General features: G+C 45.3%; 1 protein-coding gene across 1 annotated transcript in view; it reads left to right on the top strand.

Annotated features, from left to right (window-relative positions):
- The window catches only part of LOC115473460 (probable ATP-dependent RNA helicase DDX5), a 39,369-nt gene extending 26,255 nt beyond the window's left edge, over positions 1 to 13,114 (top strand). Inside the window, exons 11-16 of the mRNA XM_030208431.1 lie at positions 3,567 to 3,628; positions 3,711 to 3,770; positions 10,252 to 10,470; positions 11,237 to 11,393; positions 11,882 to 11,988; positions 12,687 to 13,114. Coding sequence (XP_030064291.1) covers positions 3,567 to 3,628; positions 3,711 to 3,770; positions 10,252 to 10,470; positions 11,237 to 11,393; positions 11,882 to 11,988; positions 12,687 to 12,820 — 739 coding nt within the window. The 3' untranslated portion in view covers positions 12,821 to 13,114. The remainder of the gene's footprint in view (positions 1 to 3,566; positions 3,629 to 3,710; positions 3,771 to 10,251; positions 10,471 to 11,236; positions 11,394 to 11,881; positions 11,989 to 12,686) is intronic.
- The last annotated feature ends 11,281 nt before the right edge of the window (positions 13,115 to 24,395 follow it).

Genomic DNA, 24,395 nt, shown 5'->3' with positions numbered 1-24,395 from the left:
AACACACAGGAGGTATCTTCGATTTCGGCTAGGAACACAGCACTTTCAGTCTGGCCTCTGCACCCAGGGTCTTTACAAAGTGCCTGGTGATTGTTACAGCATCACTACGCAGACTGGGAGTGCATGTGTTCCCTTATCTCGATTGGCTAGTGAAGAGCACCTCAGAGGCTGGCGCTCTGCAGTCCATGCGGATGACTATTCAGGTGCTAGAACTTCTGGGTTTCGTGATAAAGTATGCCAAGTCCCACCTCACTCCAGTCCAAAAATTGGAATTCATAGGAGCTCTGTTGAACACAAAGATAGCTCGTGCTTATCTTCCCAAGGCGAGGGCAGACAATCTTCTGTCCCTAGTGTCCGCAGTACAAGCGTCTCAACAGATCACAGCTCGGCAGATGTTGAGACTTCTGGGGCACATGGCCTCCACAGTTCATGTGACTCCCATGACACGTCTACACATGAGATCTGCTCAATGGACCCTAGCTTCCCAGTGGTATCAGGATACAGGGGATCTAGAGGATGTGATCCAGCTGTCCACCGATTTTCGGAATTCTCTTCAGTGGTGGACAATCTGGTCCAATTTGACTTTGGGACGTCCATTCCAAATTTTTCAGCCACAAAAAATGCTGACGACGGATGCATCCCAGCTAGGGTGGGGAGCACATGTGGATGGACTTCACACTCAAGGAGCCTGGTCCTTTCAGGAAAAAGATCTTCAGATCAACCTTCTGGAATTGAGAACGCTCTAAAGGCTTTCGGAGATCGGCTGTCCAACAAAGTCATCTTAATTCAGACAGACAATCAGATTGCCATGTATTACACCAACAAGCAGGGGGGCACCGGATCTCGCCCTCTGTGTCAGGAAGCCGTTCTAATGTGGCTGTGGGCGCGCCATCACGGCATGTTTCTCCAAGCCACTTATCTGGCGGGCGTAAACAACAGTGTGGCCGACAGGTTGAGCAGGATAATGCAACCTCACGTGTGGTCTCTGAACATGGGCATAGTCCGCAAGATCTTCCGAGCGTGGGGCACCCCCTCGGTGGATCTTTTTGCCACTCAGATCAATCACAAAGTCCCTCAGTTCTGTTCCAGACTTCAGGCCCACGACAGACTAGCATCAAATGCCTTTCTCCTACATTAGGGGACAGGCCTTCTGTATGCCTATCCTCCTATACCTCTGGTGGGGAAGATTTTGCTGAAACTCAAGCAAGACCGCGGAACCATGATCCTGATCGCTCCCTTCTGGCCTTGTTAGATTTGGTTCCCTCTTCTTCTGGACTTGTTCTCCGAAGAATCGTGGAGATTGGAGTGTTTTCCAACCACTATAAATTCACAATTTTCTACAATGTAATTAAGTGTTGAGAGGAGATCATGGACTCAAATACATGAAAAATTGTGGAGAAAAAAGACCTCAGTATAACCAGCAACACTTCCTTCCAAAGGAATCACCTTATAATAAGAAAGCATGCCTCTTTAATCATAAGTCAAAAAACTCCACATTCAATTACTTCATAGTTTATTGTCCATCCACTTCAACAACACTTCATAGATGGAGACACGGTAATATGTAAACAATGTAACGCAAATGTTACTTATCTTGGATGGCAACTGTAATGTTGAAACAATCTTTTATAAATCACAGCAGATACTTCCACAGCGATTATGTTAGGAAGTGTTGCCGGTTATACTGAGGTCTTTTTTTCTCTCCACAATTTTTCATGTATTTGAGTCCATGATCTCCTCTCAACACTTAATTACATTGTAGAAAATTGTGAATTTATAGTGATTTAGATTCTACATATTCTAAGTTATTAGTTAGTGTTTTCCAACCCTCATCACCCAGAACGAGGGGTCGCTTCTACATCCCAACCTCCAATCTCTGGCTCTCACGGCCTGGATGTTGAGAGTTTAGAATTCGCCTCCTTGGGTCTTTCAGAGGGTGTCTCCAGAGTCTCGCTTGCTTCCAGGAAAGATTCCGCAAAGAGGTGCTACTCTTTCAAATGGAGGAGGTTTGCCGTCTGGTGTGACAGCAAGGCCCTAGATCCTCTTTCTTGTCCTACACGGACCCTGCTTGAATACTTTCTACACTTGTCAGAGTCTGGTCTCAAGACCAACTCCGTAAGAGTTCACCTTAGTTCAATTAGTGCTTATCATCGCCGTGTAGAGGCAGCCTTTAGTTGTTCGCTTCATGAGAGGTTTGCTTTTGTCAAAGCCTCCGGTGAAACCTCCACCTGTCATGGGATCTCAACGTCGCTCTCACCCAGCTGATGAAAGCTCCTTTTGAGCCACTGAATTCCTGTCATCTGAAGTTCTTGACATGGAAGGTCATTTTCTTGGTGGCTGTTTCTTCAGCTCGTAGGGTCAGTGAGCTTCAAGCCTTGGTAGTGCATGCACCAATCAGGTTTCATCATAACAGGGTAGTTCTCCACACACACCCTAAGTTTCTGCCGAAGGTGGTGTTGGAGTTCCATCTGAACCAGTCAGTCGTCTTGCCAACATTTTTTTACCTGTCCTCATACCCGCCCTGGTGAAAGCAGTTTGCACACCTTGGATTGCAAGAGAGCATTGGCCTTTTACATGAAGCGGACAAAGCCCTTCAGACAGTCTGCCCAATTGTTTGTTTCTTTTGATCCCAACAGGAGGGGAGTCGCCGTCAGAAAACATACCATCTCCAATTGGCTAGCAGATTGCATTTCCTTCACTTACGCCCAAGCTGGGCTGACTCTAGAGGGCCATGTCATGGCTCACAATGTTAGAGCCATGGCAGCGTCAGTGGCTCACTTAAAGTCAGCCTCCATTGAAGAGATTTGCAACGCTGCGACGTGGTCATCAGTCCACACATCTCACTACTGCCTTTAGCAGGATACCCGACGCGATAATCGGTTTGGGCAGTCGGTGCTGCAGAATCTGTTCGGGGTTTGAATCCAACTCCACCCCCCTAGGCCCATTTTATTCTGTTCCAGGCTGCACTCTCAGTTTATTCTGGTTTTAGGTCAATCTTTGTTATGCCCTCTCCGTTGCGAGGCCCAATTGACCAATGTTCATTGTTTTGAGTGAGCCTAGTTGCTAGGGATACCCCACATGTGAGAACAAGCAGCCTGCTTGTCCTCGGAGAAAGCGAAGATACTTACCTGTAGCAGGTATTCTCCGAGGACAGCAGGCTGATTATTCTCACAAACCCGCCCACCTCCCCTTTGGAGTTGTTACTGTTTTTTATTTTGCTTTTTGAATTAACTGGGCTACATGCTCACGCGACGGGCGGGAAACCAGTCCACGCATGTGTGGTGTGCACGATTCGCGCGCCAGAATACTCAGGCAAAACTTTTTTTTTTTTTTTTGCTGTCAAAAAATTTGCCGTTTCCTGGGCCGACGCGGTCGTCGACCCACATATGAGAACAATCAGCCTGCTGTCCTCAGTGAATAAATGCTACAGGTAAGTATCTTTGCTTTAATGCAGTAAGACTTCTAACAATGCAGACCATGGTGTAACTTGTTTACTGTTCATGCTGACATTAAACCAAACAGGCTGCCCATTGGACACAGTCATTTCATACTATTCTTTATTTCAGGTGGCCAGCCATGGGTATTCATGGGGACAAGAGTCAGAAGGAACGGGACAGGGTTCTGAGTGGTAATTAAACTATCTTAATTTTGTTCCTTTTTTCTTGCAAAACAATTGAACAGAACCACTAAAATTCTTTTATTTCTTGCAGAATTCAAACATGGTAAAGCTCCTATCCTGATTGCCACAGATGTCGCATCAAGAGGGTTAGGTTAGTATGTGCCTTCTAAATCCTGAAGTTTTTCTTCTATTTAAACATTTTTAAAGGAAGTTTACTGCTTTCTTTATCCTCTACATTTTCTGAGTTTTCTCACATAAAGGTGCAGTCTTTGTGGCAAGGTCTAGGCATGACAATCCGAGGACTCGAGGGGGATGGAGGACTAGTGGATATGATCGGCTGGCTGCTTCCAGTCAAATAGAGAGGTGAAAAGCTGTGAACATTGTGTGCCAGTAATCTTCCAAAGGCAGAGTTTTTTAAAATCACTACCTTGAAACTGTTCTCTCAGATAAGAATGCACTTCCTCAGCAGCCCTCCAGACCGGTCAAGTCATTGGGTTATTCACTCCTACCAGCAGAGGGAGACTGAGAACAAAACTCTGAACTCTATACATATTATCCAGTATTTTCTCGGTCTCAGCAGAGGGTAGACATGCAGCTTGTCCAGACGGTCTGGTAGGCCTTAGGGGTTTCTTGGGGCCTAATTTGGTCTAATTTTTCTCTTTATTAGGATATTTTCTTTCCTGTACCTGGTTTCTCTTGTGTGCTTGGGAGTAGTGGGTCCTGTGGGGCCTTTACTTGTACCCCTTGGGGTGTCACACCCGGGTGCCTCTCCCTAGCCGGCTCTCCCTCTTGGGCAGCCTTGTGCCTCGGCTGCCGTGCTACAGCGGCAGACTTGAGTGCCTTTCAGTCAGCTGCAGCGGGGCTCAAATACAGTTTGACACAGACACACAAAAAAAAGCCTTGTGCAGCTCTAAAAAAAAAGGATTGTTTGGCTCCTGGCCTGGTTCTCTGGGTCTAGTTGAGTTTCTGGGGTCTGAGGTGTCCCTGTCCTGGGACTGGGTGCACACCTGGTGGTGCCAGGTTCCTCCCCCTTCAACCCCTCCTCTCTGCCTGACTGGGGTTTTTTGGTTCTCACTCTCCTGACTTTAAAAGGAGTCTGAGGTTTCCTTTGTTTTGGTGTCCTTCCTGCCTTAAAAATGAGATTTGTCCAGCACGGCAAGCTCATACCGGTTTGCAGTACCGACTGGTGTGAAGACAGACTTGGCATGCAACGGTGATTCCCAAGTGGGGTTGAGTAGTCATTATCCTTTCTGCGCCATTGGGCAGAGCTAAAGCGGCTCCCAGTGTGGGAGCCACTGCGATGCTACAGTTTCCCGTGCTGGAGATCCACTGTACAGCCCAACTCCGGTGTGCTCCTTCCCTCCCAGCTCATTTTGGTGGGCGCAGGGCAGTTGTTTTCTTGGGTGTGCTTGCGTGCTTGATGGCACCATCTTTCTTGCCACTCCACAGGGCAATGCTGAAGCCCCAGCAGTCCCCTGGGGTCTGCTTTGCTTGCGGTTCAGGCAGTTTTATATGTAGGCTTTTCAGAAATATGACTCGGGGACTGGTGTGGATCACTCCCAGTTGCTTCATTTTTGTTATTTAAGGGCTTCTAAGAAAGGAGGCCTGGGGAGGTTTGCAGACTCCTGTGGGAGTCCTCGGGTTTCCCACAGCTTTGAGTCTCCCACAGCCTTCCAGGGGCGAGGTCGGAGACCCTTTAGTTCCCGGCAGCTGTTCTGGGGCAGCGAGAGCCTTAAGCTGCAGCTTGGAAAGTACTGACTATCTGAAAGTCTTCTGGTTGAGATGCTTGTGCTTTACTGGGTGATTTCCACTAAGAATATTTCTGGACCTTCCTTGAGGGGGTTCAGGGTGTCTGTACATCATTAATGGAAGTGAGAAAGGGCTCAGGTTTAGGGTTTCACTCTTTCCCTCTTCCCCTTTCTCAGAGCATGGCAGTACAGTTTGTTTAGTTAGTCAGGCTTAGGGCTGTTGACTCCATGTTTCTGTGAGAAATGTTAAATTTTGAGGCTAGTGCAGGCCTCTCAGGTTTCTCTTGGTTTCCATGGTAATCCTGCACCCTCTTGTGCTGCCCTGGTGGCATTTGTTCTGTGTACTGTTTACATCAAACTAGTTTTATTCAGGAGGGTGGCTGGCCTTTCAGCTGGAAGGTTACAGGTTCAAGGCTGGTTTTATCCATCCTATCACAAACTGTGGGCTCGGCTAGGCCCAGTGGGGCATATTTTATTTCATTTTTCTCTTGTTGCTTGCCTGACCAAGTAGTTCTTACTTGACTGAAACAGTTATCAGAATGCTACAGTACTAAAGATTGCCCTTCTCTCTTTCTTTGCGCACTGATTATGTCTATTCATCAGCAAAAAAAAAAACCCCAAACTGATCTGCAGAAAAGGATTCAAATATCCGAACCACTGGCTATGTAGGAAGTCACTTCTGCTCAGTGGGTCATCCCAGGCACTGCTTCACTGTGCAGAGGCGTAGCTAGGTGGGGTGCAAGGAGAGCAGTTGCTACCCCCCCCCCCCCCCCCCCCCCCAAAAAAAAAAAATCAGCTAACTCCTCGGGCGCCTCCAGTCCAGTCTGTAACTCCCAATGATGGTGTGGAAGCCCAGCCTCTGTAGTGTGGGCACTCGTTTAAGTTTATTTTACCAGAGGTGGGTCTAGATCACTTCTGACCAGTGGGTTCTGGAGGTCGTACGCGACGGTTACGTGCTGGAGTTCGACGGCCCTATTTCACATTCCTTTCTCGTATCTCCTTGTCACTTGCGGCGAAAGGTGAGAGCAGTGAGAGACACTCTTTGGCGCCTGATAGAACTCGGACCAGTGGTTCCCGTTCCTCCAGCGGAGAGGGGAACAAGTTGCTGTTCGATTTATTTTGTGGTACCAAGAAGGAGGGATCATATTGTCCCATTTTAGACCTCGAGAGTCAATGGATCTCTGGAGGTCCCCTCCTTTCGGATGGAGACTTTACGCTCGGTTATTGTGGCAGTTCAGAGAGGAGAGTTCCTCACTTCTTTCGATCTGACGTCGGCCTACTGGCACATTCCCATTCGGGCGGCGCATCAGCGTTTTCTTCGCTTTGCTGTTTTAGGGAACCATATCCAGTTTGGTGCGCTTCCCTTCAGTCTTGCAACAGCGCCACGCATGTTCTACAAGGTGACGGGGTGGTGGCAGCGGCTCTCCGAAAGCAAGGCATTCTGGTTCATCCTTACCTTGATAATTGGTTGATTCGAGCCAATTCGAGGTCAGACAGCAAGGATGCGGCCGCACGTGTGATTTTTCCTTTTTTTTTTTTTGTTTTTTTTTGTTCTTGCAGTCTCTGGGTTGGGTAGTGAATCCAACCAAAAGTCTGCTAGTTCCTTCTCAATCCCTGGAGTACCTACGGGTCCGTTTCGACACAGAGGAAGGTCGGGTGTCTCTGACGGGCCCTCGAGTTGCCAAGTTGCAGGTTTGACAGCTCGATGCGCGGAGGGCATCCTCCGCCCATTCTTACCTTCAGGTGCTGGGTCTGATGGCAGCGATAGAGGCGGTCCAATGGGCCATGGCTCATATGCGCCAATGGCAGGGGACTCTGTTAGAGCCTGGTCCCCTCAGAAACAACAGCAGTTGGAGGAGAACCATGGATTCGAGTCTTAGGGGCTGGGGAGGACATTGCCTGGGGGCAGGTAGCACTTTGGACTTTGAACGGAGGTGCATCTTCAGGAGCTTTTGGCGGTTCACGTGGCAGGTGTAGACAACGTGAGTGCAGACTTTCTGAGCAGACACACGTTGGATCCCAGGGAATGGTCTCTTCATCAGTCAGTCTTCGAGCACATACTGATGGAATGGGGTCGTCCGGTAATGAATTTCTTGGCATCAGCCAACAATGCCCAGGTTCCTTGCTTCTTCAGTCGGTGGCGGGATCCTTGGTCCGAGGGGATCAGTGTATTGGTTCTTCCGTGGCCTCTTCATGTGTTGCTTTACGTGTTCCCTCTCTGGCCATTGGTGGGCCGAGTAGTGCAGCAAATAGAGCATCATGCGGGTCCAGTGGTCCTGGTGACTCCCAATTGGCCACGCCGTCCGTGGTAAGGGGATCTAGTGAGGTTGGCAGTTCAGGAGCCGATCTCGTTGGGGCCAGCGGTGAAGTTAGTTCAGGGGCAGATCGAGATGGCAATGCCGTTCCATTCTTGCTTGCAGCTTGGATTTTGAATGGCACAAATTGAGAAAGAGAGGTTTTTCTCCTAGAGTAATTGATACTGTGTTGTATTCCCGTAAGAGAGCTTCTTCCTTGGCTTATGTTCGCATGAGAAGTGGTGCCAGGAGCATTCTTATAGTCCTTTCCGTGTATCGTTAGTGGAGGTTTTGGAATTTCTGCAGGATGGATTAGTCAGGTGCCTTGCTCTGTTCTCCCTGAAAGTGCAGCTAGCGGCTTTGTCCTGTTTCAGGGGTAAGGTTCAGGGGGTGTCTTTATTGGCCTGATGTTGCTCGATTCTTGAAGGGCGTGAAGTTGATCTGTCCGCCGCATCGTCCGGTGGGCCCTCCTTGGGATTTGAACCTTGGTTTGGAGGCGCTCGTAGGTCCTCCATTTGAGCCTTTGGATTTCAGCTCCTGTACGGATATTACTCTGAAAACAGTTTTCTTGGTGGCTGTTTCTTCGGCGTGTAGAATTTCGGAGCTTCAGGCTTGGTCTTGCAGGGAGTTTTCTTGTCATTCTCTAAGGAGAAAGTTGCTTTACGGACAGTTCCTTTCTTCTTGGCCAAGGTAGTCCTCTTTTCATGTGAATCAGGTGATTTCTTTGCCAGTGTTGGGTGATAAGTCCGGCGATGCTTTGTAGCGTTGTTTGGCCAAATTGGATGTTAGGCGCATTTTGCGTTCTTACTTGCGCAGGACTCAGAATTTTAGAGCCTCAGATAGACTGTTTGTTTTGTTTGGTGGTTCTAAGAATGGGGCGGCTGCCTCTATGGCAACTCTAGCTCGGTGGTTAAAAGAGGCTATTGTTTCTGCCTATTTGTTGAAGGGCCGTGTGGTGCCTTCAGTTCTCAAGCCAATTCTACACAGGGTGTTGCTTCCTCCTGGGCGGAGAGTAGTTTTATGCCTCCGCAGGAGATTTGCAAGGCAGCGGCTTGGTCTTCTTTGCATTCCTTTGTGCAGCATTACAGGATTGACATTTAGGCAAGAGAAGATGCTAGGTTTGGAGCTGAGGTGTTCACCTCTGGGTTTGGGGAGTCCCGCCCTTAATTTTATACTTCTTTGGTACTTCCCAAGCGTCTTGACCAGTCTGGAGGGTTGCTGAAGAAGGTGAAATTAGGCCTTACCTGCTAATTTTCTTTCTTCTAGACCCGCCAGACCGGTCAAGAGCCCGCCCGTTTTGTGTCAGATATCCTTTGAGCCTGTGTTAGGGCTGTTTCTAGACTTTTATTTTTGTTTTTAAGTCAAGGTCAGGGGCTTTTTTTCCCCCATGTCTCTAGACTGCTGCAGATTGGGACGCTGTTTGCGTTTGGTTTGCTTAAGCACACGTCTGTTTTTTCTGGGGGATTCCAGGTACAGGGGTTTGGTTGTTTTCTTATTTTATTAAGTTCCAGTGTTGAGAGGTATTTCTCTGCATTGTTATTCGTATACTTCATAATTCTGGTTAGACACAGGTTATATGTATAGAGTTCAGAGTTTTGTTCTCAGTCTCCCGCTGCTGGTAGCAGTGCATAACCCAAGCGTCTTGACCAGTCTAGAGGAAAGAAAATTAGCAGGAAAGGCCTAATTTCACCTTTGCCCTGATTCTTTCCTTGTCCCATGTTTGCATGGTGCCATGGTACAGCGCTGTTGCTACCTGTGTACATCGTGTGCTGTGATCTGTGGATTTTGCGTTTCAGTGAGTTTGCTGAAATGAAGAAAATTAATCCAAACATTAGTTTCATTTTTCCCAAGTTGGAAATGTAGAGAGCAGCTTTTAAAATGTACTAAGCCTTGTACAAATTGGCGAGTACTGGCACATGAGTTATTGAAGGGTAAAGAACCTTCTGCCCTTCTTGTAGCAAGTGGGGCAGGACAGCAGTGACCTCCATACATGTCTGACAAGTTTAAATTCCTCCCTCACCTTGTACAATAGTCGTCATGTCGAGACCTGCCAGAGAGAGACATATTCAAGTGAACCCTGGCTTCTTGGAAGCGCTTGCCTAGACAAGACTCAGTGCATAAAAACATCTCGATGGCTTTAAGGGATAGGTATGTTTTTCTTGCAGCTGCGGTTGTAAGGTCTTGGCAAGACGAGCAGTGTGGCCTAAATTTTTTTTTGCTTCTAATGAGTGTGTATAGGAAGGACCTTGTCCATTTTGGTCCTCAAATGAGCACATGAAGAGGCTGCTGAGAGCTTTCGTGGCCTGACTGCAGAGAAGCATTCAGATGTCACTTGACTTATCTGTAGGGAAACTTGATGACTGGGAATTCAAACTTCTTATGGTAAGGTTTAAAATCACAGGGTGGGTGAAGATGGGTACCTGACTGCATTATCTGCTTCTACGGAATATAGGAAGAGCAATTAATCATCTTCTTTGCAGCCCTTACGCTTCTTGGAAATACTTATTTCTAACTTATGTTTCTGGTCTGGCTGTTGTGGTGTGCAAAACATTGTACATGGCTTTTTGCCACACTGCAACAATTTTTTCAGATGTGGAAGATGTGAAATTTATCATCAATTATGACTACCCTAATTCCTCAGAGGACTATGTTCATCGAATTGGAAGAACTGCCCGTGGTAGCAAAACGGGTACAGCTTATACCTTCTTTACTCCTAACAATGTAAAACAAGTAAGCGACCTCATCTCTGTGCTTCGGGAAGCAAACCAGGCAATCAACCCAAAACTGCTGCAGCTGATTGAAGACAGAGGTAAGTAAGAACTTAATGTTAATGGGGTCAGTGTATATGCAGTGTGAAATTAAATTGCACAGCCTGTATATCCTTTGTAAAAAGCTGTTATCTGAGCTGAAATTTGTTTGATATGCAGCACAAAGCTTTAGTCAGTGTGGCTGATAGTTTTATCAGTTCACTAATTGGAACTGGTGGAGACTGGCTTTAAATAGCTTTTGTTGCACATTTCCCTTACATAAGATTTATGGGAGTGGGGTTGACCTGATAGCTGGGAACAGGGTGGGACATAATAGCTGCTATTGAGGTTTGTATGCTGCTGAGCAGGGAGTGCTGTGAAGGAAGTGTTCACATATTCCCAAGGAGGCAAGTTGGTCCTAGGATGGTCTAATGTGATTGAAGGCCATGTAGGGTGGCTGCTGTGATATCTCAATCGTGTATTTGTGGGGTGGGTAAAGACTTGGTTTGGCTAGGTGGTATGAAGGCTGGTGGCAGTAGATCAAGCTCTGTTAACCGTTGAGCTGGGAAGAGCAGAAAAATGCATGAACTTACAAGGAGGTATCTTGAAGCTTTTTTCATCAACATAGTCCTGTAGTAATTTTTCTAATCACATTCTGATTTTTCCCTTTTTTTTTGGACCTATAGTTTTCTCTTGGGGAGGGGGGGGAGGGTGAGAGTGAGGGCTAACATGCCAGTCTGAGAGGACATAGCAGTGCTTAAAGTTTAATAGTATATTCTATAGCTGGTTCAGAAGTCTGTACTCAAGTTCTCCTTTTTATTTTTGTAGGTCAATTCAGGGGTAGAGGCATGAAGGATGACAGTCGTGACAGGTACTCTACAGGCAAGAGGTTTGGTGGCGGTCTTAGAGACAGGGAAAATTATGACAGAGGCTTTGGTTCAAAAACTCAGAATGGTGCTTACAATACTCACAACTATAGTAATGCACATAAGCACATAAGCACTGCCACGCTGGGAAGAGACCGAAGGTCCATCAAGCCCAGCACTCTGTCTCCGACAGCGGCCAATCCAGGCCCCAGGAACCTGGCAAAAAACCCAAAATTTAATAACGATCAATGGACTTTTCCTTCAGAAATCTGTCCAGACCCCCTTTAAACTCAGCAAGGCCAGCTGCCGTCTCTACCTTCTCCGGCAATGAGTTCCAGAGTCTAACTATGTGCTGAGTAAAGAAAAAAACTCCAATTTGTTTTAAACCTACCACATTCTAATTTCATCTTGTGTCCGCTCTATCCCGCTCATTATTTTGTAAACCTCTATCATGTCACCTCTCAGCCGCCTTCTCTCCAGGCTAAAGAGTCCTAGCCGTATTAACCTCTCCTCATAGGGTAGTCGTTCCATCCCTTTTATCGTTTTTGTCGCCCTTCTCTGCACCTTCTTCAATTCCTTTATGAGATGAGGCGACCAGAACTGAACACAATGCCTATGGAAACAACTACGGTACAGCAGGCATGCAGTCCACTTACAGGTCTGGAAATCAAACATCCTATCAGAATGGTTATGATGCAAGCCAACAATATGGAAGTACTAGTAAAAAAGGCCCGTTTCTGACACAAATGAAACGGGCGCTAGCAAGGGTTTCCTCGGATTGTGTATGTTTGAGAGAGTGTATGTGAGAGTGACTGTGTGTGAGAATGAGAGTGTGTGCAAGTGCATATGTGAGACACAGTGTGAGAGAGTGTGTTTCACACAGATACAGTGTGTGTACGAGAGAGAGAGTGTGTGTGAGACACAGACTCTGTGAGACTGAGTGTATGAGACCAAGAGAGTGTGTGAGTGACTGTGTGACACATAGAGAGTGAATGTGATACAGTGTGAGACATAGTGTGTGTGAGAGAGAGAAAGACATTGACTGTGAGAGAGAGAGTGTGTGTGTGACAGAGATAACTCTCCCCCCCCTCTCTGGTGTCAGGCCCCCCCTCCCTCCCTCCCCCTCTCTCTCTCTTGTTTCAGGCCCCCCTTCTCTCTCTCTGGTGTCTGAGTGTTACTGTGCAGGACACTGAGCTCTGGCTGTGCTTCAATGAACTGACCAATCCTATGTAATAGAATGCACCTCCAACATTCTGAAGCCGAGAAACCTTGTGTGGTTGGTCACTTCTGCTTGTGACGAACCCGGAAGTACGTGATGTCAATTCAGGAGATGTGGGTTTCACCACCATGCATTTAGAAAGTTGGGAGTTGTGGAGGCTTCATAGAATGTTGGAGGTGCGTTTTATATAGAGAGATGATGAATGGTATGGCCCAACAGCAGTATACATATCCTGCTGCTGCTACAACTGCTACTGCTCCTCCTCCTGCTGCTGCTACCAGTACTCCAATGATGGGCTATCCAATGCCAACAGGATATCCCCAGTAATGTTAGACATAAATGTAAATGTTTTTTTCATAATTGCTCTTTATATTGTGTTACCAGGAAGATAGTTATTTAAGAAAAGCGTATATGGAAACGCAGAAATGACTGCAGTGCAGCAGTAATTATGGTGCACTTTTTCACTATTTAAGTTGGATTTCTCAACATTCCTGAACTATTTTTAGTTTTTGTACTAGAAAATGCAGCCAGTGTTTTCACTGAAAGTAAATGTACAGTGGTTTGAAGTACTGTATTGAAGGCAGTGCATGGCCTTCTAATAAAGACCATAACTTTAACTGACTTGAGTCTAGATATTTTAATTTGGTAATCTCTATATTCAAGAGCTGCACATCTCACGTACTCTCAGCAACATGACTTGATATGTTCTGTTGCATAGATGACTTCTCGCCCTTTTCCTCAATTTGCCAGCCCATGAGGCAGTGTTAACTCCACAACTCAACAATATGGAGGTCACATGTGATTGTCTATTATGTATTTTAGAACAGTGGTCTACAATCTGCTCTAAAATAAGAAATGGACAGTGCGTGCTGATGTCCAGCATGAAGATCCATTTTATAAACTGAAATGCTCTACACTGCTACAATAGGTCATATCCGTTTTTTCTCTGTTCATAATTTGAACATATGTCAAAATGGCCACAGCCATCCATGCAGAGAAGGGTAGCCTAATGGTTATAATGGGCCGAGAACCTGGAGTTGCATTTGATCAGTTAAAAGGTTTTGGGGTTTTTTTTTGCTCACAAGTGCATAAGTACATAAGCACTGCCACGCTGGGAAAAGACCAAAGGTCCATCAAGCCCAGCACTCTGTCTCCGACAGCGGCCAATCCAGGCCCCAAGAACCTGGCAAAAACCCAGGTTGCCAAAGTGGGACAGCCTGAAGGTTCAAGCCCAGAATCCTGTTTCCAGCAGTGGCCAATCCAGTTTGCAAGTACCTAGCAAGATCCCAGGACAGTAAAACAAGTTTTATGCTGTTTATGCAAGTCCATATTAATGATTTACAGATTCTTCTTTGCCATATTCTTGTCCAGTGAATACCAGAGTTTAATTACACATTGAGTGAAGAAATACTTTCTCCAGTTGGAGGTAGCTCCTTTAGCACGACCATAGCCCCAGGGCCTTCCATTTTTCTCCATCAATCCTGCTACTGAAGAATCTTGAGTTGTCATGGAACTGTAATTCTAGTAGCTCCTTAGTGGCATAGACATGGTTTATTTCTCAAAGCTGGTGTGGACCAACTACTAGCAAGTCCTAACTGAACAGGACTTGTGCCATCTCCATCCCTAGGCTCCTAACAGTCAAGTTCTAAGGAAGTTCAAGAGGTACTGGCTTCAAGAAAAGTATGTAGTAGAACTAAGGTTTTCTTTTACTTTTAAGTTTGGCCCATGTTGTATCCAAATAAGCTGCAGGAAAGCCACCACTGTCTTCCCCTCTGAGACTGCAATGCTTCTGACCAGTCTGTCAGTGACATCTACCCCACCAGCCAACCTTCAAACATTTTATTGAAGGTAGCCTTTGAGGTGGGCATTTTCAAATGCTTTAGTAAAAAATGTCTTTCAACCATGTGGCTATTACCTCCTACCTCCTTGCTGTAGAGGCTGACTGAATTTTGGATTTGGTACTGAACCTAGCCCTGCCTCCCTTGTACAGGCCCTGATGCTTTTTGGGGCATGAGCATATACAGCATTCTTCCTTTCCTCCCCCCCCCCCCCCCCCATGCTCTAAAAATGGTGGTTGCAACTTCCTGCAGCAAGCTCATAAGCCTACTCAGGGCAACTGTGGCTATGCTACCATTTCGGAATTGGATATGGCCTGAGCTGCTCCATGGGCATATATATTATAACATTCCTATAACAAGCCTGGATAACTTCAAATATTTCCTGCTAGAACCAGAGTCACATATCAATATACAAATTTTTATGTGAAATATTCACAAAATAGTCCCTGGCTTATATCACACATCGAAGTTGTCCTTGTCCTATGTGATCCATAATGCTGGTCAAAACCAATGACCTTTTCTTCCAAACACAAATCAATTTATAGGAAGACTATCTTTTGATGTGCAAAAGCTTTCTTATTTCATCCTGGTGTCTATCTCTTCACACACCAGTAAACCCAGGACTGTTCTTCATTAAAAAAAAAAAAAAAAAGAAAACCCAACCCGGATCCCAGTGGCTTCTTAGGGGGAAAACTCTAAAAAGGCAAAAACAAATTAACTACTATATATATATATATATTTTTTTTTTTTTTTTTTTTAATTTTTTTTTTTTTTTATGAAGAACAGTCCTGGGTTTACTGGTGTGTGAACAGATAGACACCAGGATGAAATAAAGCTTTTGCACATCAAAAGATAATCTTCCTATAAATTGATTTGTGTTTGGAAGAAAAGGTCATTGGTTGTGAAAGTAATTGAGTGTATTAAGATAGAGATGGGAAGGGCAGGCACAGAGAAGAGAGAGCCCATCTATGCTGGGCAGAGTGAAGTAGGGTGTACTGTGCTGGGGAGGAGCTGGAGGGGAGTCATGCAGCTGGAGCCCCAAACCTGTGAAAAGTCTGACTGTGTGCCTACATCCAAGAGTTCAACCATGCAGGCGTGCGTGCGTGCCTGCATCCAGGAGAGAAAGAGAGATTCTGTCCAAGCCTCTGCCCTAAAGGAGTGTCTGAGTCCCTGCCCAGAGGAAGAGGAGGCCCAACCAAGAGTGCCTGCCCTGAAAAAGAGACCCAGTCTGACTGCCTACACATGCCTGCCTCCTAGAAGTCTGACTTAAGTGCCTGCCAGTGTAAGCTGTGGGGTTCAGAGACTCATACATAAAGAAAAAAGACAACAAAGGTACATGCAGGGGGTGGAGGGGTAGATAGGGATTCCTCTGCTTATTTTTTTTTTTTATTTAAACCTAGTTAGCTATACACATTATTCCCCACCAAGAAAGACACCAAGACGATTGAAAAGAGGAAGTCAGGTTTTTCCTTTTTGAGTTTGTTGAGTTAGCGTAGTAGGTTCCTTCACTGAAGAGTTGACCACCTTCAAGGAGAGGCGGAACCGAGGTCAACCACCAAAGATACCCAATGCAAGCGAGCTAGCGAAGATTAAGTACTACCTCCTTCACACTGTTTGCATACACAGACTGAGTAACAGAACCTCATCTGCCATTGAAGTATAGGTTTGAGTTCTATTGCATAAGTAGAGTTTAAGAGTAATTGCCGTGTTTTTTTTTTTTCTAACTCTGAAACTTTAACTATTGTTGTGATATCCTTAAAGTGTACCCAAGCATTTAAATATTTCTGAATACTAACGAAGCAGTAGCATAGCCAGGATTTTTTTTTTTACAGGGGGTGCATCTCCCCCTTGCCCCCGCCCCAGTAGCCTAAAATCTTTTCTGCTGCAGTCGTCGCCCAGATATAGGCTGCCTGTGGCCTGCACCAGGACTTCCTCTGAACCATCCCACCCTTCACAAAACAGGAAGTTGTGTCAGAAGGGGTGGGATAGTTCAGAGAGGAAGTCCCAGTGCAGGCTGCTGGCAGCCTATGAGTGCCACTACCACTGCTCGGGTGAAGACTGCAGGAGCGATGATTTTAAGATACAGGTGGGGGGCCAGTTCTGACAGGGAGTATGTATGCAACATACCTTGTTTTCTTTTTAGCTTTATTCTATTATAAATAACATTTCTCCTTGTTAAATCCCTCGGTTGAATGAAGTTTATTTGGGGAGCCCTTTTGAACTTTGACAGTTCAGTAAGTATAATTGCAATACACTGCTCCGTCACTAGAGGGTTTACACAGCACAGGCTTTTATTTATTTTTTTTTTAGGGGGTCTTTTACTAAGCTGTAGTACCATTTTTAGCTCACGGAAGAAATCTGATGGCGGTAAATGCCGAGATGCCATTATATTCCTGTGGGTGACTCGGCATTTACTGGCAACTGATTTCTACTGCGAGTTAAAAATGCTACCACAGCTTAGTAAATGACCCCCTTCAGTGATTATTTATTGAATTTTCAAAAGGTATTATAATAAGTGAAACAGTCAAACAAATGTATAACATTTGTTGCAGTATAACAGTAGTACTGCTGGGGAGATTAGCAAAGAACAAAGAAGCTGTGATTAATGCTGGTGTTTACTAAGCTGCTAACGTGGCTAGCTGTGCCGGCAATGCCACACGAAAGCAGCTTGCATGGCTTAGTAAACAGACCTCTAAGTTTTCTTGCAGAAATTGTCAAAGGGTCCCCATATTTTCTTGAAGTTGGAGAGAGATGGATTTTCACAGCAGCTGTCTCCATTTATTTTAATTTTTAATCAAATTTACATCAAAGAATCCACTTTGAAAAGAAAACCAGAAATGGCAAAAAGAAACAATACATCACAAACAGCAGAAATGAAGTACGCACTGCAGTCCACAAAAAGAGAGAAATCAAGAATAGAAAATCCATAGGAAGCTGGGTATTATTATAACCCCACCATTAAAAAAAAAATCAGAATGAATCCCTGTTACATATCTCTAAAAGGAACTAATCATGGTGCCATTCATGTTGTATCTGAAAACTCCTTTACTCTGAAGAAAAACATGCCAACGGTTCATAATATACATATCTAACATCCTGAGAAGAAATAAAACATTTGCATGGAAATTGTAGCTGAAAAGAAGCTCTCGTATCAAGTCAGTGGCGTTCCTAGGGGGGGGGGCGGACACCCCCCCCGGGTGCATGCCGCGGTGCACGCCTGCTGCGAGTTTACTAACTTTGCTCGTTCGTTCCGGGGCAGAGGGAGCTGCAGCGAACGAGAGAAGTTAGTGAACGCTCGCAGCAGGCGTGCACCCGGGCCGGCGCCCCCCCCCCCCGGGTGCATGCCGCGGCGCACGCCTGCTGCGAGTTTACTAACTTTGCTTGTTCGCTGTTCCGGGGCAGAGGGAGCTGCAGCGAACGAGAGAAGTTAGCGAACGCTCGCAGCAGGCATGCACCCGGGCCGGCGCACGCCTGCTGCGAGTTTACTAACTTTGCTTGTTCGCTGTTCCGGGGCAGAGGGAGCTGCAGTGAACGAGAGAAGTTAGCGAACGCTCGCAGCAGGCGTGCACCCGGGCCAGCGCCCCCCCCCCGGCGATAGAGCCCCCCCCCCGGGTGCATGCCGCGGCGCACGCCTGCTACGAGTTTACTAACTTTGCTCGTTCGCTGTTCCGGGGCAGAGGGAGCTGCAGCGAACGAGAGAAGTTAGCGAACGCTCGCAGCAGGCGTGCACCCGGGCCGGCGCCCCCCCCTCCCCCCCCCCGGCGAAAGAGCCCCCCCCCCCCCCGGGTGCATGCCGCGGCGCACGCCTGCTGCGAGTTTACTAACTTTGCTCGTTCGCTGTTCCGGGGCAGAGGGAGCTGCAGCGAACGAGAGAAGTTAGCGAACGCTCGCAGCAGGCGTGCACCCGGGGCGGACCGCCCCCACCTTGGTATGCCACTGTATCAAGTACAGCCTGGTGTATTGCCAAACATTTCTTCTTCCTTTGCTGTGTCCATTTGGAAACTTCAGGAAAAAACAGAAACTATCACTATGAAAGAAAGCATTCCCTGACCTATAATAAAGTCTTTATAGCCTCCTTATCCTGCAAAACCACAAAGGAAACTAATAAAGTAGATCATCCTGTAAGCTCCAGCTGTGACGTTTCCAATAATGCTGAAACATTCAAGTTCTTCTTTCACAGAAATCGAAATATATAGTATATTTTTTTGTAATGGAGGCAGAGTAGTCTCAGGATATTTTAGAACAGCTATCAAAAAGTCTGAAATAAGTCTTTAGAAGATATCAATCTTGAGACTGGAGAATTACGGGATCTTAAATATATTTTCATATTCTGAAGATTAATTTTTCTCAGCATCATATTCTTATCTCTCATCTGCTGAGTCGTCAATAGCTTAGTCTCTGAGCCAGAATTCTGTAAAGATTTCAGTTTTCTAGAATGCTGTTGGGTAACTTCTTCCAAACTCTGCAGCCTGGATGAAGAATCCAATGTGGAGCAAACAAACATACCCTGTGAAGACTCTCACAATGCACCCCAAATGGCATCCATATCCATCACAGCAGGTTTAACTAGCAGCTTTAGTGGAATTCAGACCACTGAACTGGGAATAAACCTATCTCCAGTCAGTGCAGCTAACTCCTCACATTTCCTAGTCTCACCACTGCGGGCTGCTGGGGACGCCAGACCTCCAACGGATGGGGTGTCCAATAACAGACCCAACACAGCTTGAAACTCTTCCAGGGCAGTTGGAGAGGCTGAAATAGTCAACCCAGATACCCTACCAAGTTCCTCCTACTGCTGAACTGCCCAATTCCATGAGACACCTGGAGGAGGAGAAGGCCCAGCCAGGCTCAACGAGACCTCGTTATCTAAGTTGAGCACTTTCCTAAGCCCGACAGCAGAATCGCCCATTGTAGCAGGTACAGTAAATGCTGTTATTACTGTTTAACACAGTTTCTAGACCATATGCTCATATTCTAGGTGGTTTACAATATAAAAAGATTCATAAAATAACACAAATTCAATACAAAGACAATTTGAAAATCTAGTCTAACCCTAATCTTGCAGCATAAGTATGACCCATTCCAGTTGCTTAATTCATTAAAAGCCTGAGTAAACAGACATGCTATCAAACAATTATGAAAAGCAATTTTTCGTCAAGTGTAGTTCTGGTAAACCATTCCACAAGCGTGCACCTTCAAAATAAAAAATTTTGGATCTAATATCTTCAAAAGCAGCAACTTGCTTGTAAGCGGGCACTGGCAACACTAACTTTCCAGCAGACCTCGATGATCAAGATGCAGTAGCAAGAGCAACAGGGACCTCGCCATTAATAGCCTTAAAAAAAAAAAAATCAAACGTACTTAACCAGTAACCAGTGTAGATTTTGCAATGTCGCATCGACTAGGCGGTAATGGTCAACACATGTTCAAATGCCAAGTATCACCCGTGCGCCACAAAATATAAATTAACATATACTTCCAGTTTCTCCTATATAAGCACGCAAATATGGAATGAATTACCAAAATCCATAAAAACAACACATTAACAAATTCCGAAAATTACTGAAAACCAACCTATTCAAAAGATCCATCCTAAACACCAGTAATAAATTTCCACCAGAATTACACAAGATGTAACCTTTAATTTTTTGATTGTTTCAAACTAATCTATTCACGATTGAAGTGTATTATTTCTGGCTGTTCAAGCTGATTTATCACGACTGAAGCTTAATCTTATACCTTTTATTTCTCATCACGAAAATGAACTTTCTTCACCTGGATATCTAATCCATTCTGTCATCTCCATCTTAACTATGTATTTCTCTAGTCCGGAATTGGTGATCACCATTATGGAACAATGTAAGCCACACTGAGCCTGCAAATAGGTGGGAAAATGTGGGATACAAATGCTACAAATAAATATGTTCAAACCTGGATAACCCAACAATAAGTCTAACCACTACCTTCTGGGCCACTTGTAGCAGTTTCAAAAAAATATGCTGGTAAACCCGAGAACAAAACATTGCAGTAATCGAATAATAGAATTATCAAAGACTGTAATACTATTCTAAAATTCTTATCAATCAGAAGCCCTTTTAATCTACGCAGGATCTTCAATTTAAAACCTTTTTCACCAGGCTCTTCACATGCGATTGAAAAGATAAAGTAGAATCCATAATCATACCTAGATATTTTACTGCTTGTTCAATGGGTACAATAACATTCCCAATAACAAAATTCAAAGGAAACAACTGAAGAAGAATATGAAGGCCCCAATACCTGACTTTTGCAGACGTTCAATCTGACGAAGAAGGGCAACCTTCGAAAGCTAATCAAGAAATGTATTAAGTTATGTCCAATAAAAAAGGTATCATCTTATTTTCTTTTCCATGTTTTATTTTGTTTGATTTCTATTGATAACCTGTTAACTGACACCCAGATCATAAACAAATTTTCAGTAGCTCCAAAGTTTTATCCAATGTGTCTGGAACAGGTAAGAAAATTTAATGTCGTGTAGATTTTATAATTCAACCCCAGTCCTCCCAACAATCTACACAAAGCATATATAGGTTAAACTGGACTGGAGGACAATGCAGAGCCTTAAGGAATCCCAGCTTAATCCAAGTAGAGATGTCTTGTTCCTTTTCAACCCTGAAGGCTCTACAACTTAAAAAAAAAAAAAAAGAAAACCACTTTTCCCTGCATCCCTAAGTCATCCAATCTTTGTATTAACAAATCATGATGAATCGTATCAAATGCTGGAGATAAAGGGTTACTAACAATCAATACCTGCTCTTATACCATCACAGAAGATTTTTGTTGTGAGTTTTCATCTTCTTGCCCATGCAACTTTGAGCACTGCTAGAGAACCAAGCGTGTGCACAAGCCTGACCAAAACCAAAAGTAAAAGCACTACTACTACTTAACATTTCTAAAGCGCTACTAGGGTTACGCAGCGCTGTACAATTTAACATAGAAGGACAGTCCCTGCTCAAAGGAGCTTACAATCTAAAAGGGCAAATGTACAGTCAGTCAAGTAGGGACAGTCTAGATTTCCTGAAAGGTATAAAGGTTAGGTGCCGAAAGCAACATTGAAGAGGTGGGCTTTGAGCAAGGATTTGAAGATGGGTAGGGAGGGGGCTTGGCGTAAGGGCTCAGGAAGTTTATTCCAAGCATAGGGTGAGGCGAGGTAGAATGGGCGGAGCCTGGAGTTGACAGTGGTGGAGGAGGGATTTGTCCTGTGAGCGGAGGTTTCGGGCGGGAAGGTAAGGGGAGATGAGGGTAGAGAGGTAATGAGGGGCTGCAGATTGAGTGTAGGTAAGAAGGAGAAGCTTGAACTGTATGCGGTATCTGATCGGAAGCCAGTGAAGTGACCTGAGGAGAGGGGTGATATGAGTATATCGGTTCAGGCGGAATATAAGAAAGCACACACTGATGCCTGTTTTTCTGTGCTTAAATATGAGCCTTTCAAATGAAAGTCTCATTTAAAAGCACAGACGAACAGTGCCGATATTTGCTTGCACTTCCAGGTTTGTCTAGGCATGTGCATAAGAGCCACTCTTACTGCAAGCCCTTTGTTCGCATGTGCTAGGCACAATCCTCTCCTTGCTTTTGGTTTGTTAGCACTGATTAACTGCACAAATCATTTGCATAAGATTTCTTGAGCATGGCTTAGCTATTTTTCTGCACTGCTGTACTATGGGCTTTTGCGGCCAGCTTTGAGCACTGGCCTCCTAGTGTGTCAAGAGGCAAAACAGGAGTGGAGGAGTGGCCTAGTGGTTAGAGCACCGGTCTTGCAATTCAGAGGTGGCTGGTTCAAATCCTGTTGGTGCTCCTTGTGATCTTGGGCAAGTCACTTAACCCTCCATTGCCTCAGGTAACTATCCAGAGTACCTGATAACTCACCTTGAGCTACTACTGAAAAAGGTGTGAACATCAAACATATAAATGGCGAGTGACTACTCACTCGCAAATGCGCAGTAGAGACTTCCTTCTCTGCCCTGCCACCACGTCAATACGTGATGACGGGGGCGGGAGAGAGGGAAACTGTGCGAAGCCGCCGACGTCACTACTGCTCCCCCCCCCCCCCCGAGGTCGTCGCCGCAGCCCCCCCCCCCCCACCTGAGAACTCTCTTCGGTATTGAACTTACATCGGCAAAACGCAGCACGGCTGAGCTCCCGTCGCCCTTTCTTCCCTGCCTGTGTCCCACCCTCGCTGACGTTACTTCACACAAGGGCGGGACACAGGCAGAGAAGGAAGGCCGACGGGAGCTCAGCTGATCTGCGTGCTGCCTGCGTTTCGTTGATGTAAGTTCAATACCGAAGAGAGGGCCCAGGCCGGGTGCAGGGGTGGTGGCGGCGACTCCGGGGGGGGGGGGGGCAGCGGCGAGGGGAGGGGGCCTTGCCAAAACCCCATACTAGCCCGTTTTAATGGGCTCAACGGCTAGTAAAATAAATAAATAAGCAGAAATTCAACAACTCCCTCCTCCTCCATCTCTATTTGGTATCTCTCCCTCTCTATCTGAAACCCAAATCCTCAGCCCCAATACAGCATCTCTCCCTCATTTTCAAACTTCCCACCCCTACGTCCTACCTTCCAAATAGCAAGCTGTACAACAGAAATTTTACCTATCCCCACAAGTAATCTCCTGCATCCCCCCACCTGTACCCATAACCTTCAAAAGTAGTTATTTCATTTAATTAGGTTACTGATGTATGTACTCTACCCAGTTAGTATTTCCAAATAAGCAAAGGCACATTATTAATTTGAAAATATTAATTGAGAAGAACAGACTTCGTAAATGAGTCTCCGCCAGAGCCTCTAATGTATTCTGTACATGTAAGGATTCAATCTAATTCTCTCTGAAGCACAATGTTTCCATTACTTTGTTTGAACCACATATTGAATTTGTGCTTACTCTGCATTTTTCACTACATCAAAATATGGAAGTCTTCATGCAAGCAAGGCAGATTATATAGAAAAAGAAAGAACATTTAAAAGAGAAAAGTGGAAGAAAATGTAAGTCATTGCATAAGAACATACCTGTACCAGAATGAACCACCAGAAAACTAATGGGGATCCATCAAGAAGTGTTATGGCCTTAACGCACATCACAACTTATAGGCTTCTAGCACAATTCCCTTAACGCGCGTTAAGGCCATACCACTGCACACGCTCCTGCTACCAGGATAGAACTATAACCTGGGAAGGAACAAACCTCACACAGTCTTTGCCTTTATAAATTCATTTTACTATTATTATTTTATGTTATTTCTTTCTGTACCACTTTATGTTCATATTCAGTGGTTCCATTCATTTAAATTATTACACTCATTCATTATATATGGATAAAGTGATGGGATTGCCTGCTAGCATGTGGATGTGACAGTATGGCCTTGGTCATAAATCTTCTCGGTATAAGCGTCGCTTCATCAGCCCCAGGAGAACAAGTGGGGCTGCGCTGAACATATCACATGGAAAAAGCTGTTTTTGATTACAATCACATCAGCACACCGTATTGATGAGTTTCAAGCGCTGGTACACTATGAATCATATACTCAAATATTGCATAATGACATTCCTTAGACCACATCCAAAATTTCTTCCTAAGGTGGTGTCTCCATTTTATTTAAATCAATCCGTAATACTTCCAGTATTCTGATGTAACCCATGGTTGTTTAAGAATCATGATAGTGTGAGTGATGGATAGCAGGTCATTAGAGTGACTAGAGGACCCAGGACAAGCTCAGAGGTTATAAAAAGGAAACCTGTGGGAAGAGAATTGTCTCTGGTTCTGCCTCTTGACAGAGTAACTTGGTCCTTGGTGACCCATTGCAATTAAGGGGGGGGGGGGGTCCTGCAATGATGTAACCCACAGATTGAAGTTATAGACTGTGAACTATTAGATTACATCTGCCATTTGACGAGACATAAACTGGGCGGATTGGGGAGTCCAGCAGTAACTGGTGCTGAGGTGGAGTGTGGTCTACCCCTGGCTGAGGCGAGACCTTTGGGGTGACAGCCGGAAGGGAGAAGACAGTTACACTGAGTCTAGCCTGATGGT

The sequence above is a fragment of the Microcaecilia unicolor genome, chromosome 6, assembly GCF_901765095.1.
Source record: "Microcaecilia unicolor chromosome 6, aMicUni1.1, whole genome shotgun sequence".
Lineage (NCBI taxonomy): Eukaryota > Metazoa > Chordata > Amphibia > Gymnophiona > Siphonopidae > Microcaecilia > Microcaecilia unicolor.
This window is presented reverse-complemented; position numbering and strand designations above follow the sequence as displayed.